General features: G+C 44.6%; 1 protein-coding gene across 1 annotated transcript in view; it reads right to left on the bottom strand.

Moving 5' to 3' along the window:
- The window catches only part of CAMK1D (calcium/calmodulin dependent protein kinase ID), a 230,915-nt gene that overhangs the window by 74,671 nt on the left and 139,105 nt on the right, over positions 1-17,139 (bottom strand). The window contains exon 3 of the mRNA XM_075024665.1: positions 16,654-16,728. Coding sequence (XP_074880766.1) covers positions 16,654-16,728 — 75 coding nt within the window. The remainder of the gene's footprint in view (positions 1-16,653; positions 16,729-17,139) is intronic.

The following is a 17,139-nucleotide window of genomic DNA, read 5'->3' as shown; positions in this document are numbered from 1 at the left end:
AGTGAATCAAATGCAAGAGCTCAACCTTTCAAAAACAGTCCTTCAGATGATTCATTTGCAGAAGCCTGGCTGGACGCCCTGCATGGCCTGACACCATCACATTGACTCTGTGGGAGCCAAGGCAAAGTCCCCACCGCACACCCGGACAAGTAATTAAGAGACTGGGCTTAAAACGGAAATCTTGCATATGTCATGTATGTCAGAGGAACTCCAAGAAGAGGCAGATCCCGTGGCCCAGCCAGGGTGCAAAGGCTTTGCTCCAGTAAAGGAAATAACTGGTGAAGGAGCTTTGGACAAGTCTCATTATGTCAAATTTAGCTGCTGGTGCTGGTTAAACTTGGGTTCTTTGTATCTAAAATAGGACATTTCTATTACAAATTTTGTCATCCATTATTTATCTATATAGATAGGCAAGGAAGGAGAGGAAGCGGGGTTGCCCTCATATATATAAAAAAAAAAAAGAAGTGACTGCACAGAGCTGTCTTTGAAAACCAGTGATGAACAGGCCAAGCCAAAAAAGGAAACTTCATGGCTGGTGTTTACTACAGACTGCGCGACCAAGAGGAGGATGTGGATGAAGCGCCCTTACTTCAACTACAGGATGCACCACGGTCACAGGCTCTGATCCTGCTGGGGGACTTCAACCACTCTGACATCTGCTGCAAAAGCAGCTGAAAGCTGTAAGCAGTCTAGGAGACCTTTGGAGTGCGTTGAGGATAATTTTTTAATCCAGGTGATAGTTCAACCAGAGGAGTGTTACTGGACCTGTTGCTCACCAACACAGAAGGACTTGGGGGTTACTGCTGGATGAAAAGCTGGACATGAGCCGGCAATGTGCGCTCACAGCCCAGAAAACCAACCGTGTCCTGGGCTGCATCAAAAGAAGTGTGGCCAGAGGGTCGAGGGAGGGGATTCTGCCCCTCAGCTCCGCTCTGGTGAGACCCCCCCCTGCAGTACTGCGTCCAGCTCTGGGGTCTTCAGTACAGGAAAGACATGGACCTGTTGGAGCGGGTCCAGAGGAGGGACACGAAGATGATCAGAGGGCTGGAGCACCTCCCCTATGAGGACAGGCTGAGAGAGTTGGGGTTGTTCAGCCTGGAGAAGAGAAGGCTCCAGGGACAACTTATTGAGGCCTTTCAAGATATAGAGGGCTTATAAGAAAGATGGAGAGAGACTTTTTACCAGGGCCTGTAGTGACAGGACAAGGGGCAATAGTTTTAAACTGAAAGAGGGTAGATTTAGACTAGATAGAAGGAAGAAGTTCTTCACTGTGAGGGTGGTGAGGCACTGGAGCAGGTTGCCCAGAGAAGCTGCGGATGCCCCATCCCTGGAAGTGTTCAAGGTCAGGTTGGATGGGGCTTGGAGCAACCTGGTCTAGAGAAATATGTACCTGCCCAATGGCAGCAGTGGGTAGACTAGATGATCTTTGAAAGGTCCCTTCTGACCCAAACCCTTCTGTGATTCAATGATTTATCAGAAAATAGAGTTTTAGAATTTTCAAAAGAAATTCTGAACATACCGCCAGAAGTAAAATCTTACAAGCAATTCTGTTTGCTTTCCATCTCTCTGTACCAATGAGTTTTACAAGGCAAAGGCTTCACAGCTTAATTGTACAAGACAGAGTTGCACTGGAATATGATGCTATCTACTGAGTGAGAATCCAATATGAAGGAAAGTAGGATACCTTTTGTTTTAGGAATTTCTCTGAAAAACATAAATAATGTTGGATTCTCTAAAATGGGTCATTACATGAGAAGTAACGCATTGGAAAGAAAACATGTTTTCTGAAAGCAATGTTGATATTCACATTCTCAAGGGCACTTGTATGTTCAGACTGAAAAAAAGACTATTTTATGCATTCAAAGTCCAAATAGAATAAAAACAGTACGTATTTCCTTTGCCTTGCAAATAACTATTCAACAGGACCAGGGCCCGGAGGCCATGAATATAATTTACTACCAAGAGGCTATAGATTAAGTAAACAGCCAGAAAGTAAATTTTGCCTTAACAACCACATGACGTGGTGTATGCATGACTGAGGGTACACAACAGAGTGTCTTGAAGACAGAGTCAATTCTCCTGCCATAGAGTTAATTCTCCTGCTGGCACTCCAGGTTCCCTCTCCCATTTCTTCTTCTCCTTATCCTGTATTTGGGAGAGACCTAATCACCATGCAGAGGTACCTGTGGCCAAATAAGGACTGACATCCCCAGGTGGGAGTTAAGTCACAGAATATAATTCTGCAAAGTACTTCTAAAACCATTGTGTTCATGCCAGTGGTGAGACTGTAGACAGGCTGAAGTTTGAATTGAGTCAGAAAGCTCTGAAAAAAGTGTTCCAGGAAGAAGCTCTTGCCGCAGTGATTTGTGCTGCAGGGTGATGGACAGCGAGCGGTACCAGTGCCAGACCAACAACGCTTAATGGATGAACTGATGTTCATCCATGTTCTGAAGTCTAGAAAGTCCATGTTCTGAAATCTAGAAAGTCAAACCAGGAGAAATCTTTTAGCTGCTTTGCATTTCTTTTTTTAATATTTTTTTGGTGACAATTTCCATATTTTTGCAGAGAGGGAGCAGGATTCAGACTAGTTATTTTAAGAAACCCTTTGAAATCAAACTAAACTAGCCTTTAAGCAATATCACCGTGCCAAAAGTTGTACTTTAAACCACTTGGTGTTTGCACAATATATTTGTCTGAGGCACTTACATGCCTAAACTGATACTATTGTCTCAAAACTTCATACGGTTTAACACAGTTATCCTCACAGCATTCACACATGGCAGAAAGGGCTGTTATTTCCACTTCCCAAAGGAGGAGAAGAGGCACGGAGGCAGTGCCCTGCCTGTCCCTGAACAGGAACAGGGCTCTGCCCCACAATCGCCCATGTTGTCAGGGCTGCCGGCACGCTGGCCCAGGCTGGTTCACCTTTAGCCAGCCATCCTCCTGGCCAGTGCCGGGACATAGCCCAGTGGATAGCACCAATACAGACTTTTTGCATTTACTGGTATAGAGGTAGTCAAAAAAGTCATTCATGTCCACCCCCCTAGAGTGGGAAGAAGATGCCCGAGCACACCCACACAACCTTCCCAGCAGGGTCGGTGAGTTTGAAGGCTTATATATCAAGTCTAAGGCTCTCATGCCCCCAAGAATCCTCCAAAGGCCCTTTTTGGTGTTTGTTATTGAGGCCAATAGGTATTTCAAACATAGAGCTGATTACTAGTTATCTTACTCGTTACTGCAATGCATCCTGGGGCATCCATCGCTTTGAGCTCACTTTTTGCATGTGAACAAGGCAGAGACCCAGCATGCCTTTCTTTCTGACTTGGAAGGAACCTGGTCACGCCGAGGATTTTCGAATCACCCATCCCACCTCGACCCCATGGAGATCGAGGCATGCAGTGCTCCTTCATCCCCTTATTTGCAATAACCATTTCCACCTATCCGAAGCATAAAGAGATGGATATTCAAATTCTGGATACTGCTTTCAGTTTCTCTCCAGCCTGGGTTTAAACTGCTGTTTTATAGCTCTCCCTTACCAAGGTTTTAATTAATGCCTCTTTTTGTGCCCCTCCATAGCTGGTATGATGCATTTTGCTGCACCCACATCTGTGCACAGTAGGTGAAATCCTGGCTCTATGTAAGTGGATTTTTAAGTTTGGATGTCATACCTCTGCTGCTTTAGACTTCCACATATGTGTGCCATAAGGTTAAATAAATCCAGGCAGTGATGAGGATCCTCAGGCAGCCTGGGTTATGTTCTCTATAGGTTACTGCACAGACGTGGATGGGATGGAGGGATAAAGCCAGTGCACAGATACTGTACAACATGAGGTACCGAGGGAAACACCAGAAGGGATCAAGGCATACTTGAATATGTTTTTCAAAATAGTCAATATGTCCCAGCAAACAAGCCAATTTGCTTTTACTCATTCCCAGATAGACCACAGTGTTCCTTGATGGACAATGCCAGAGGCCAGATTTCCAGTACTCTTATTTTTTTTAACAACTTACTGCATGAAGAGTAGCATTGACTTGAAGAAAAAAAAACCCACCCCAAACCAATTAATCTTACCCAGAATTAATTAGGAAAGTATTCCCTTTCTGTGGGCACAGAAATCACAAGACAAAATGATCTGAGACCACAATGTAAATCAATGGCAGAGTAAGACAAGAGCTCAAGAATTTCCAACCTGTGTGCTCTAACCACAAAAACATTCTTGCAAGACTCTGGAGAGCCTCAGCCTCTGGTTCCTGTTACACACTGCTGGTAAACAGGCCAGAATATTTTTCCATAGATAAAGACACCTGTCCCTTACCCACTCTGCACTGCTACATTTTTTAGCTTACAGAAGAACATTGCAACTCCTCTAGCGGAATACATTCAGTCTTCCCAGCACATCAGAGACAGTCTAATGAGCACCTACCACTGAGATACTGTGTCTGCTTCTACTTTTCCTACCATATGGCTCAGCTTCTGCTTCTCCCTCCTCCTCTTCCAAGCCGTGAGCTGTCTCCTCTGCCGCTGTCCCTGCGGTGGCAGCGGGAGCCCCTGCTCCGGGGGCTGCGCCGGCAGCGCACACAGCAGCGTACCGAAATTTGGAGCCAGGCAATCCTTCCTGACTCGTTAACAGCCGATGGGTATCTGCCGTGGTCCTTCACGATGTTAAAGGCACACCGTGATGTCATTTGCCTTGCCAGAGGCTGTCACGCACCAGGAAAAGCAACCGAGCAATAAAATATACCTGTGCCTCCCACCAGCATCCAAAGGGTTGTAATGTACAGACTGGCGTTAGGTGACCTATAGCAGAATATGAGATGCATATCAAGTACTGTCCCCTCTAGGATGTCTCTGGCACATTATGCTGCTGCAGTTTTGGAGAGCGGTGCATCCACCTGTGTGACAAGGGAAACCTGTAGCGAAACACCTTGTGCAGGCAGAACACCTCGGATGAAGATACACGCAAGTGGAGCGGGCTGAGAGCAGACATGCGGTCGGGAAAGAAGCTGACACAGGTGACTATCACCTGGTCACATTTAACAGCATACTCCAAGGAAAAGGATATTCAGGCCAGACAGCAGCTCTAGACCTTCAGCTAAATGCACAGACAGCAGCGACGTCAGTTATTTTATTTTTTTTCTTTTCCTCCCCCTTTGTTTTTTGCCTGTGCTGTTGTGCAAACAGTTGCCTTTTTGCACTAAACTTTTGAGCATACGCAGCCATGAATGCATGAGCAAATTTCTTGAGTTAATCCAGCTCAGGTGGAGCCGGGATTAAAGGAGAGACTGTTCAAAAGCACCTCTCTCCGGCTCAGTGGGAAGTGCCGCCGGCAGCAGTCCTGCCTGCTCCTGCCTGCAGGCAGCTCTCCTCACTCCCACTCTGTTATAAAGTGAATGCCCATACACAGCAGAGGAATGGTCTCTCCCCCAAATGGTCCCATATGCTGTTTCTAGGAGCTGCTGTGACTCCCCTGAGAGTGGCCACATCTCAAGAGCGAGGAAAGGGACTCCAATTACAATCACGTTAAGCTCCTGGGGGAAGAGGACGCAAGATAAAATGCCTTTCCCCAGGAAATTTGCTTTTCAAAATAGATTTCGTCTGGTGTAAAGTATGACCCAGTCTTCAGTGACAGAAAGCTAACCTACATTTCCCTCGCCACCCTTCAAGCTAGGCAAGACAGCACCAATGTGAAGCAAAACCTCTATATAGCAAATCCAGCTGCAAAACTGTCTGAAAAGAACAAATTTAAAAGCTTCTGGCAGAGAGTTTCCAGCCCCAAGAAGCAAAACGTCAGAAGCACTTTCAGCCCCATGCTTACAGTGAAACAAGCATTAATCGATGGAAAAGACCCTGGGCTGCAGTGAGATAAATATTCCTGCAGATAAGCCTGGTGAGCAGGCAGAGCAAGGCAATTTCCCTCTTCTCTGCTCAGTGTCATTTAATTATGTTTACACTTCTGTCCAGTGGCACTGGGTAACGGTATGCAACAGGGTGACCATGAACTTTAGGACTGAGTATATCTAACACCACTGTCATGACAAGGAGCTTCATAATGATGGCAGGATGGATGCTTGGCTCTGTTTGCTCCTAAAGGAATAACCCCTTTTCTGGAGCTGTAAGAGACTCACAGCGGAGTTTCAATGGCAAAAACCCTAAGGCAGAGATAAATATTTGCATGGATTTTATTTTGCTAACTGGCTTTTCATATTAAGAACACCAACCCCAGTTTTTAGTAATGCTGCCTCTTTGTATGCTTACGTAGGTCTTAAAATCTCAGCTCTCTTTCAGTGGATTTCAAATGGTATTTCTGACTTCTTTTTCATTACAATGCATTTTGGAGAGGGGTATCTTCTTTCCTCAGGGACATACGGACATTTAAAGGCTCCACTATGTCTCATCCAAGGATGTCAGTGCTCCTTAGAGTATCATCAATTAGGGATGAAGAAAATAGAATTACAGCGTGGTTAAATGCTACTAACCAACAGAATAATCAGACAGAATAAACACCAAACTCCTCCAAACCATCTTCAGTACTCTAATAGAGAAATTCTTTTATAGCTAAGCCAGGAACACACAACCCCAAATGGGAATTTTGTCTTGGAGAAGAAGGGAAAGGACGACATAAGTATTTGGGTCTCTGAACACACTTTTCCTCCAATTTAAGGGGAAAAAATGGCCTTTACAGGCTAAGATATAACCACATGGCATGAATCAGAATGAAATGAGCACATGTTCTATAAATGCATCAAAGAAAGGCTTCACCAGGAGCAGTATTTTCTTTTTCTATAAAATGCTTAAAAAAGTAAAAGTTTGGCTACAGCAGACCTAACCACTGTTTCAGAAAAAAAGAAAAAAACAAACCCCTCCACATTTATTTTCCATTGAATAATTTTCCAGGGAGAATGTTTAAAGCAGAAAACTATGGCAAGAACTTCTGCAGTCCTCTGAAAATAGTTTCTGTAAGAAGAGGTAACCACAGCACTACAAAAGGAAGTCAAAACAGGATTTCAAACAGCAACCTGTATTTCCATTAAAAATTCTAGGTTTTACACAATCCTGTTTAGGGCCCTGACCCCCAGCTCAGCCACAGAAAACTATATGAATCTCCCTGGCTTTAAAAATATGCCCTACGTAGAGTTTTGGGGGCAAGTACCAGACAAAATGCAAAGCAAGAGATCTTTTCTTTCAGCATGAATGTGAATGGGACAATAAAGCTTCATCATTGCCTTGCTTAATGGGTTCTTCTGGAAGTTGTACACAGAGCATCCGGATAATACAATACAAATATAACTGCAAGTTAGCCCAACACTGACTCTGGAGTCGCTTACAGACTCTTGACCAGAGTAATCTACCTGACTGTAGTACCTAGAACAGAGGTTGGAGCTGAGATACGAGCATACTCGGGAAATTGAGCCTATTTTTTTGCCACAAATTCATTAACTGTCTTCTGGTACACACTGACATGTAACACTCATGAGCCTGTTACTGTCTCCTTCACCACAGTCTGTACAACTTTCCTCCAGAAGAAAACTCAAGAGGGAAAACCAGCTTTTACTAATGGTTTCACCATGTAAAGAACGGACTTGTGAACATCAATGTTCATTTTGCATCTTGCTTCAATGCTATGTTATTTCACTTCAAAGCTTTCCAAGTTGTTATGAAAGTCCTTTTCTGTTTAAATGAGTGTAACCATTTAATCAGAATGCCTCCACATCATGCCTGAGAGGGATCCTACCGTATCATAATGAATTCTCATACTGTGGCATATATGGATTTAACATTTATTATCTGCCTTGCTGCAAAGCCCCTTCCTCCTGAATTAAACACCAGCTATTTAATTGATTTCAGTGCACCACAGCGTAAATTACCAGATACTGAGAGATGCAGAACTAAATGTAAAAGACTCATTCAGTGACTACACGAACATCAAGTAACCAGCAATGAAACTTCTGGGCAAGGCATGAAAGGAAGGAGATGGTTATCCAAAGCCAACAAAATGGAGAGAAAATTGCTAGGGCTGTAAATAGCCACCTGCCTGTTGTTCGGAAAGAAAGGACTCACTGCTGCTCTCAGGGAAGCAGTGATATTATACAGGATTACTGGCAGATATATATTGCTGCCCCACAAATTGCCTACACCAGACCAAGCTATAGAATACAGGCATATACGCCCTTGTACCCAGCTGCAACAGGGAGCCCTAATTGGGGAATTAGCAAGGGAACTGCTGGTGGGCTCAAGGAAGAAACTCAAGTAGAGGCTGCCAAAATTTATTGCTGTAAAAAAACAATCAAGGCACGTACTCTTACCCTAAGGATTTGGTACCAGCCCTGGCTGGGGACCGGCCATTGCATCAAATAACCTTCAGAAAGTACTTGTTTACTGTACTCACCAGAATAGGAAAATAATCAGATATGCTTGCCTCATTTATGAGACCTTCAAATCTTTCTGTAACTTTAAAGAATAATATGTTAGAACAAGGTTTATTTGGAATTTTGGCCAAACCTCTTGTTTTCCTTATTGACAACAGCAGCTTCGCAACAATAGATATCTTAAAGAAAAAATCTATTCTCATCTCAACTGTTCACATTTCTGTAAAAGCAAACAACATGGTAATGCTGTCTCTTCAGTGAAAATGTGGAAGTGTTTCTCCATTATCTCTATATTCCCAAGGCTACAGCGGAAAAAAAAAATCACTCTCCATCAGATGTAGCATTGCACTTTGATTGAAAACCCCCCTCAGTGTTGCCTTGCTAATGAGTCCGTACTGGGACACTCCAAGAGTAAGCTACCGATAACGAATGCAGGCTTTGAGGCAAGGATGTTGATAGTCATCTACACCCGATGAAGGTGACTGCCTATAAGTGGTTTTGGAAATCATCACGAGAAAGTCTTTTATGGTCCCCAAGATGAAGAAGATCCTTGCCATTCCTGTGTTGCTGTAGGAAGGCTGGACTGATGCCCATGGACTCTAAAACGCCTGCTCCTGGCCACAGCTGAAATCCTTACACATAAAACAGCACAAGGAAGCAACAGGGCTGCTGTTCAGTGCTGTTCTCAGGAGATGGTGCTGTGTTTGGAGAGGACACGGGGAGTAGGAGCTACCAAAAGTCCTGCCGTAGCCAGAAAAAAGAAGAAACCCCAAAGTGCTGAGGGCAGCTAGAACCGTCCAATGAGCCCATTCACACTTTCAGGATCATACACAATCCACACAATTACAGGTGTCTAAAAATCATCTTGGTGATCAATCCATGGTCTATTAATCTGTTACCAACAAATCTGCCCATGCTCTGATCTCTACCCCAACATTAACCTCTCCTAGTCTGCTTATAACCTCTCAGCCACTGGAAAAGGGGAGACACTCCTTCGTATCAAACACTCACCAGCATAACCCAACTGATGTAATATTGTAAGGTAAGGTAAGGTGATCTTTTTCCCCAAAGAAAAAGATGTGAAATTGATGCTGGATTAATAGCTGCTACCCAGTTCCCAGGGGCATGATGCCAGGGGTCAGTTTATTTTGTGGTCAACAGCTTGCAAATCTCTAGTGGGAAAATACTGAGGTACAGTGAGATTAACTCCTTCAGCCTTTTTTCACAGGGTGGCCTGTGTTGTTCTGTCAATATGCCTTCAAAGACTTCGATAAAGAATGATTTTTTTTAATCTTTTTTTTTGAGCTATACTGGTAGACCATGCTCTGACTGCATTAAGCACTAGAAACAGGCTGGAACCAAAACCTGTATTGCACGTGCTCAAATAGTAAGAGCAATTTTAAAATTTTAACATCCCAGCTCTGCAGTTTGGGCCCACGTCTGCAATATGTCCACACTGGAGGCTGTGATGGGCCCAGGATTCATTTTCCTGAGCACTTCTCCCACGATCGTGGTCTGACGCTCCCAGTCGTGTCACACATGCTCAACCCTGATGCTGCTGTCCCACTTTGCTTTCCACGCTCACCAGCTGGATCCATCCCTGGAGAGCTGTGCCTTCTATAGCACCCTCCGCCCAGCTCAAAAAACTCTTGTCCACAGAAGAACAGCAAAAGACTGTTTTCAGCCACAGGGTGTAGTTAGTGCCATTTCTTGTTCCACTGCAGACTCAAGGTTGCTTTGCCCAAAGCACTGATTTTTCACTCCACAAGCTGTAAGGAAATGAAGTCTTGCCTAACTAGAGCCCCTAAGTCCCTGCTCAGCTGCACCAAAGTCCAAGCAAAGCTCCCTTGGCACCTCGCAGGCTCCTTCCTGGCATGCCCAGATGTGCACCAGCCTTCCCAGTGCTGTAGTTCTTAAGTAGCATTTGCTCAAAAAAACCCCCAAACCAAAACAAAACCAAGTGATCAATTTATCCAGTAACTGATTAATACAAAATTCATGTATATTTGCTTGACCAGGAATTAGGAACAGGTCTTTCCTTGGCCCACCCATTAAGTGTCCTAGCCAATAAACCCCATGAGATCCATCCAGCTACCACACATCTTATTCCTGTGCAGCGCGAGGAGGTGCAGGATGCGTGGGATCCAAGGCTTTTGACATAGACCCAGTGTATTTTCAATGGGTGCCAGACACTAATTCGGGCTGGCCCTTTTGAGACACCTCATCCAGGCCAGGAGCATTGGAAATAAAGAAGAGCAGAGTCTGTGGGTGTACAGCTGATCTCCCATCCTGTACCATGAAACAAACTGAATCCTCTGGCCCACGGTCATCAGCTCCAGTGTTCTTCATTACTGGTGGTGTTTCTTCTGTTACCATTACTGTTCTTACTAATAATGTTAATAAACATACCATCTGCAGAAAAAGGTGATGCTGAGGGGCTTCTCTCAGATGCTTGGACACAAGTATTTTCTGCTGCTAAAGAATCCAGCTTGCTTTTATCATTCATATAAATCCCTCTGTGAATGCAGAGATGCTTCCTTCTCTCTTTTGCATAATGCTTTACATGCACAAAAAACCTGAGTATGGGAATAAACCTCACCTAAAGAATGCGGTGTGGCAGATCCATGTTTTGCTTTAATTAGCATCCTGATGCGATAGAGGCTTGGCGTGTGTATCGCTGTTTTGTAACACAGTGCATCCTTGCTAGACTCCTTAAGGAACCTGGCAAACACGGCACTTCCCTCCATTGTCTGTTGCTTTTCTCAGAGGCTGAATATTTTCATTGAAATGTCACTTGCACACCCTGTCCATGCTCGGCTGCTCTCGGAGTGCGCTCAGGCATTGGGCTTTCGGGAAACAAAGGGAATTCAGCACTTAATCACGGCTTAGCGCTCCGCTTACTTATTTGCAAAACATACAGGTGAAAGGCTAAATCACAAGCAGCGTAGTTTCAGCCATAATAAAAACTTCTGCAGATTTCACTGCAGGTAGGCACCCGCCTGTTTGAGCTGCATCCCAAGCCATTAGAGGGTTGTGAGGAGCTTGCGTGTGGTGGGGGAGAGCTGATAAACGGCAGGAATGGGACACTGGGACCCTCAGCCTGCAAACTTCTGGGCAGGGTTCTCCTCGGTGCGTGACTTGCACCCGGCAGGAAAGAGCCCTCGTCATCTTGGCTTTTCTGTGATAGAAATCATCTGAATAATTCAGCAGAGTTAAGATGCCAAGCTGGAAAAACCCCAAGGTCAGGGGTTTAGGCGCAGTTTGGGCTGGTTTTTTTTGCAAAGGTAGGAGGAAGCATTTCAGGGTTGGCTGAATCGGGCTGCTCACCCTAAAAGCTTGTTCTCAGCAGAGACATCAAAGCCTCAAAGGACCTCATGCAGCGGAGATACTCTGGTTTCCTTGGAGAATCAGAAGCACGAGCTGACAGGAGCCGGGTAAAGCAGCCCTCCTACCAAGAGGATCAGACGCACGCTTCGGGAGAACAGCCCCCCCAAAGAGGTGGAAAGCTACACCAGACTGGCAGTAGGGTTTTCATTTTCTTTAACTAGATCCTGGTATTAATAGGAATTCCTCTGGATTTGGCACTATTCTTGGTTGTGAAAAAAAGTGCAGAGAAACTCAGAGGTGGGTGTTCAAGTTTGATCATTACTTACCTAGCTTTCCAGGGCCTGCTCCTGTAACCTTTCCCCATTTGAACAGTCTCGTTACCTTCAGGAGGAATTACAGCAATAAGACTTCCAGCATAGCAGGTTAAAACTGCAGCCTGGAAGACTTAGTTATTAGGAAATGCTCCGGACCCATAAGGACGTTAAGCAATGGTGTTGATTCCCTGGGGAGCGTGCGACTGGTGATTTTTAACAACAGGTTAGAAAAAAATCTGCTAAGGCTGATCGGCCAGTACAGGCAGCATATACTGCCCTGGGACAGGCAGATTAATTCCGTCAGTTTTGGAGGTGCCTTTTAGACCTATTTTTAGCCTGTTTTCCAAAGGCGGTGAGGCAATGTCTCTCCATCCCAGTTTGCCAGCCCTTAGTAACTTCTTCCCCACTGGGTGAACTTCAACCAACTTTGACAGAAGAGTAGAGATAGACAGCAAAAATATTCAGTTCCTACATATTTTAAGCAAATATGGATGAATAAAGAAGAACAAGGAAATTAACGTCTTCATCTGTTTTTAATGTGGCCCCATACCCTTTTGGAAAGGCAACAGCTCCAGCTCCTGTGGCTTTGACTAGCGCAGGGTGCACACAAATCTGCGGGAAACCAAACTTCGATGCCGGCGAACAATACGGATGAAATTAGAGTCGAGTTTTGGGATTCTGCTCCAACCTGACCAGGTAGTACGTTCAGAAACAGCATTTGCAAAAGGTCCCGTAACGCTCAGATGGAAAAGATGTGTTCATGTAAATCCATATTTATGTATGATTTTCCAGCATGCATATAATGAATCACCAATACTCAAAGAGGCCAATTATGCCAATGAAATATTAGTATCTGACAATGCTAACCACAATAGGTTATCAGGATATTTCCCTATACTGATGAAGTGAAGCAAGGCAGATAGCTTAGAAGATACAGCAGGGTAATTCTTACCAAGTGGCACCAACAGCAACCAAAAATCCTGTAAATGCTCATGAACAAAGCTTACCATCATACAGAGACATAATTCAATAAAACTATTTCCGAAAGCACTTTATTTGCCCCTGTCTTCTACAATATCCTCTGGGGAAATCTCAACCAGCATCCAGAAGGAATGAAACTTTCAGAGTATTTTGGTGTTTGTCTTTGTTGCCTGTGTAGGTCTTAACAGTACTATAGGAAATCCAAGTTTGGAAAGGGGCAGGTGTTTTCTTGGTTTGAAAGCACATCATCCTAATGGAAATATGACAAAATCTAAATGCTCTACAATACTTTTCTATAGTGCCTGCAGAATTTTAGCAGAATCATCATAGGAGAGTCAGCGATTATCCTACATCTGTATTCTGCTTTGCAGCTGCACCGGTAATTCCGCCTCATGCCAAAGCTGAGCAATACTGCTTGGAGCAAAAGACAGCACGGAGTTGTCCATAACGTTGCCAAACTTAGAGTCACTGGGTTTGAATATCCTGTATTTGGGGAAAATAAATAAAGAAAAAATGGCCCAGCCATTTCTACGGAACAGGTTAATTCTTTGAAACAGCAGGTGAAATTCCGAGTTGTCAAATCTGGGGATCTCCAAGCTCGACTTCTGCTCTGCCTTGCACTAAGAGGACTGTGCCAGTTTGAACGGTTTTACGATGGCTTGTATACAATGTATGTGAAAACAAGGTGGTGAAACCAAAGCCAGAGATTAGATTTCCCCATGAATGTGCCAGGGAACACACAGGACAGATTCACCAACAGCTATGTAACCCTGGGAAGAGCTCCCAGAGGGACCGGCAGGAATAAATTAAGTGTCAAGTAGACACGGACAGCCACCTCTTCACCTCCCTTCCTGCCAACTCCAGCACAGACATTGACACCTGCGCTTGCCCATATCTTTGACAGAATAAATGAGGTGCAATATTTATCTTTCAAGCTGGCCTGCTAACAAGCATGGCTTTCAAATAAAAGTAGAGGTACCAGAGAGCAAACAGAAACAGGGAGGCTCGGTCTACCTCCAAAAGCCTTCTCGCACAGAGGTGCTGCGAGGTGCTCAGGGGCTATAACGTGAATTTTCCTCAACATTGCAAGAAGTGCTTTGAAGGCTGGTAATGAAAATGCCATCCAGGCAACAAAAAACTCTCCCTTGGGAAACATTAGTTAGTGCCCACTTAGCAAGCAATGAGCCAGGGAGAAGGGCATATGGATTTGAGATTTGTTGTGCCTATGATACTGATTTTGGAGGGGCCCTAATTTTACCCCCCCTTTTTTTTAATCTAAAGGCTGCTTCCTGAAAGCTGCTTGATCAGAACCCCTTCCACTTCACATCAAATCCCAGTTTTAAGTGTAGGCAACTGTTGCCTTGTTTAGGGGAAAAACAGAAAAATGAGAAGCTAAAAAACCCACAAGGAATCTAATAATAAATAGGGCAGAGATGTAAACAAATAGATACCTCATGCCGTGCAATGGTTCACAGCTATTGTATCAACAAGTTGGAGTTACCTTGGAAACAAGAGATTATCTGTACATGCCTTCTCCCAGACGGAAACCAGGAGAGGAGGCATGCGGAATTGATTTTGAGTCTTCTGGACTTCGCAGAGTTGCTGCCCAACTGTTGATGCCAATTGATCCCAATCCCAATCATCGATGAAAATTCAGAGGCAGCGCGGAGGTTGCACCATCCTTAATGCAACATCGGCAGCAACGAGGGGGAGTACCTGACCACCTTGTCCTCTCCACCTTGGGATAACACAACTCTTTTCCAAGAAAGCACAGAAAGGTTATTCCCTGGAAATACTCTGTGCAGAGCAGAGGACTACACGGCCTTGTCTGATTCACAGCAGCAAGGGGGGCTGAGAGCAACAGCTTGGCACAACATCAAATGACTTTAATAAAATAAGCTTAAGCTAACGTGCTGTACCCCATAGCTGAGGCAGATTAAGAGCATGCACACACACGAGGTTTGTCACACGGGCTCTCTGTGTGAGTGGGTGTTTGTTACAGTGCTGTCACTTGATTGCATGCAAGTGTGTGCCCATATTCGAATAAAACAACCCTGTAGTTTTGGAGGATTTTTCCTGCTTTTTCTTAAGCGGAATGATAAAAAGCATCCATCCCACTCCCTTGCAGATTCAGTTCAATGCCTTTGTACGCAGGGTGTCTCGGTCTACCTCGTAACACAAGGCACAGCTCTTCCTTGGGGCTGGGGAGTGCTCAGAGCTGCCACCCCGAACACTGCGGATGGGTTCCCGACTGCTGACTTCAGCCGGGCATCCCACTCCGGTGGGCATCAGTGATGCTGTGTCCCTCTGGAATAGCTAAATGCTTGGCCCTTGGAAAATTAGTTGGCTGGGTTTACAAATACAGCGGTAACAGAAAGGATAATTCCTAGCAAGTGTTGAATTGTGAGCAAGTAGAAATTTATACTAATATATATTCAGTGTCACCTATGCTTACAGATCTACATTTCAGATAACCCAGTGATCTGGATGTAAGAAATTTAGAAAAGTGAAGGTTACGCTACATTAAACAAGCTAATAATAAGAAGGAGTAACATTGATTAATTTTTTTTCTAAAGAGATTAAACAAAAATAAGGATTTGTAAATCAACTGATCACAAAATTAGTACTTCCCACAACCCAGCTGGTTTGTTGGAATTGGTATGACACTAATGTTCCTGTGCAAGTCCTTTTGCAGCACTCTGGGCTGAAATGTAGGGCTACAAAAACAGATTAAAAATGTACAGGGCACTATTCTTCCCACACTGCCATCAGAACAGCTTCTAACGACATCTCCATGCCTGGATGTTACCAACAGACAAGGGACCGGCATAGTCCCCAAGGGTTTCCCGTGGGGTATTTCACCCCAGAGCTGCCTCTGTCAGAAGCTTCAGGTTTCTCTATGGCACATCTGGCTCTTCCCAGCTGTGATTTATCCCTCTGCCCTGCCTATCTGCTGTGCTCTTGTTTGAGGTGACCTCATAATTGAAAAGAGAGAGACTAGAGCTGGTAAGAGGAAATTTTACCTTCAAATCATGATTTGTAATTGATTTCAGAAAGGGGGGCGGGGAGGGAAAGCAGTATGAGCATCTGCCTGTCACTTCCCTCCTCCTTGCCGGGTGGATGCAACCAGGCCACAGCGTACCATGTACCTGATGGGATCCTGATCTTCTCAGGCTCTGAGGGGGAAAAAGGGCAAGAAGAGGGGCTCTGGTGAGAGAGACGTGTCAAGGAACAACAGTATGAGCTACTGCTTCCACTGAGACAAGGATGATGCTTTCTTGCAAATCCAGCGCCCATGTACCCATGCACGTGGTGGCATCTCAGGTCACCTCTTGCTCAGTACAGAGCAGGTATCTGTTGAGTCACAGAGAACTAAACTGTAGCAATTCCATATGTACGGAGCCAGTTCTGATTCCTTTAACATCTCTTCACTCTGGTTTGATTTGGGTGAGACTATTCACAAAACACCTTAGCTCCCGATTTCACAACAACCCAGCCCATCACACCTGAAGACTCATTTTTAACCACCTGCTGGGGATTTTGCAGACTGTAGCACACAAGACAAACACCTCTCAAGTATCCCATCTTTTGAGTTAAAGAACAAAACCAGAACAAGAAGAGTTGGCAATTTTGACACAAAGACTTCATTAGGTTCAGTACTTACAATTGCATGACCAGATATAAATGGTTTGGACTCTCATAGATGTCTTCCAGGGCAACTATATTTTCATGCTTGATCCTGAAAAACCACAAGATAAAATAAGATGAAATAGTGATTTTTATTTTTTTTTAAGTAGCTGCAAAACATAAAGCTATTTTTAGTTAGACACTACTTGTCAGTGCTTTATTCAACATCATAAAATACAGTTTTGACCAAAGTAAACACTCAGGAGTGCTTCACAGCCCAGGATACTGTTATGACTCACAGAAAATTCCTTCAATCCTCTCTGAAGCCAAAATGTTTAAGGGTTAGGTATGTGGGGCATTAGAGGTTTACAGTTCCCCTGTCAGATGAATGAAGATGGTTGGTTGGAGGTTGAAGTCTCGGGCCAGCAGCAGAGCAGGGTGCGAGGGAGCGATGGAGGCAGGCTGTGGGCTGGCAGGGAGAAGGCAGGGATTAGCCCCCGCACAGAAGCTACCACAGGTAGGC

The sequence above is a fragment of the Buteo buteo genome, chromosome 4 (genome assembly GCF_964188355.1).
Source record: "Buteo buteo chromosome 4, bButBut1.hap1.1, whole genome shotgun sequence".
NCBI classification, from domain to species: Eukaryota; Metazoa; Chordata; class Aves; order Accipitriformes; family Accipitridae; genus Buteo; species Buteo buteo.
This window is presented reverse-complemented; position numbering and strand designations above follow the sequence as displayed.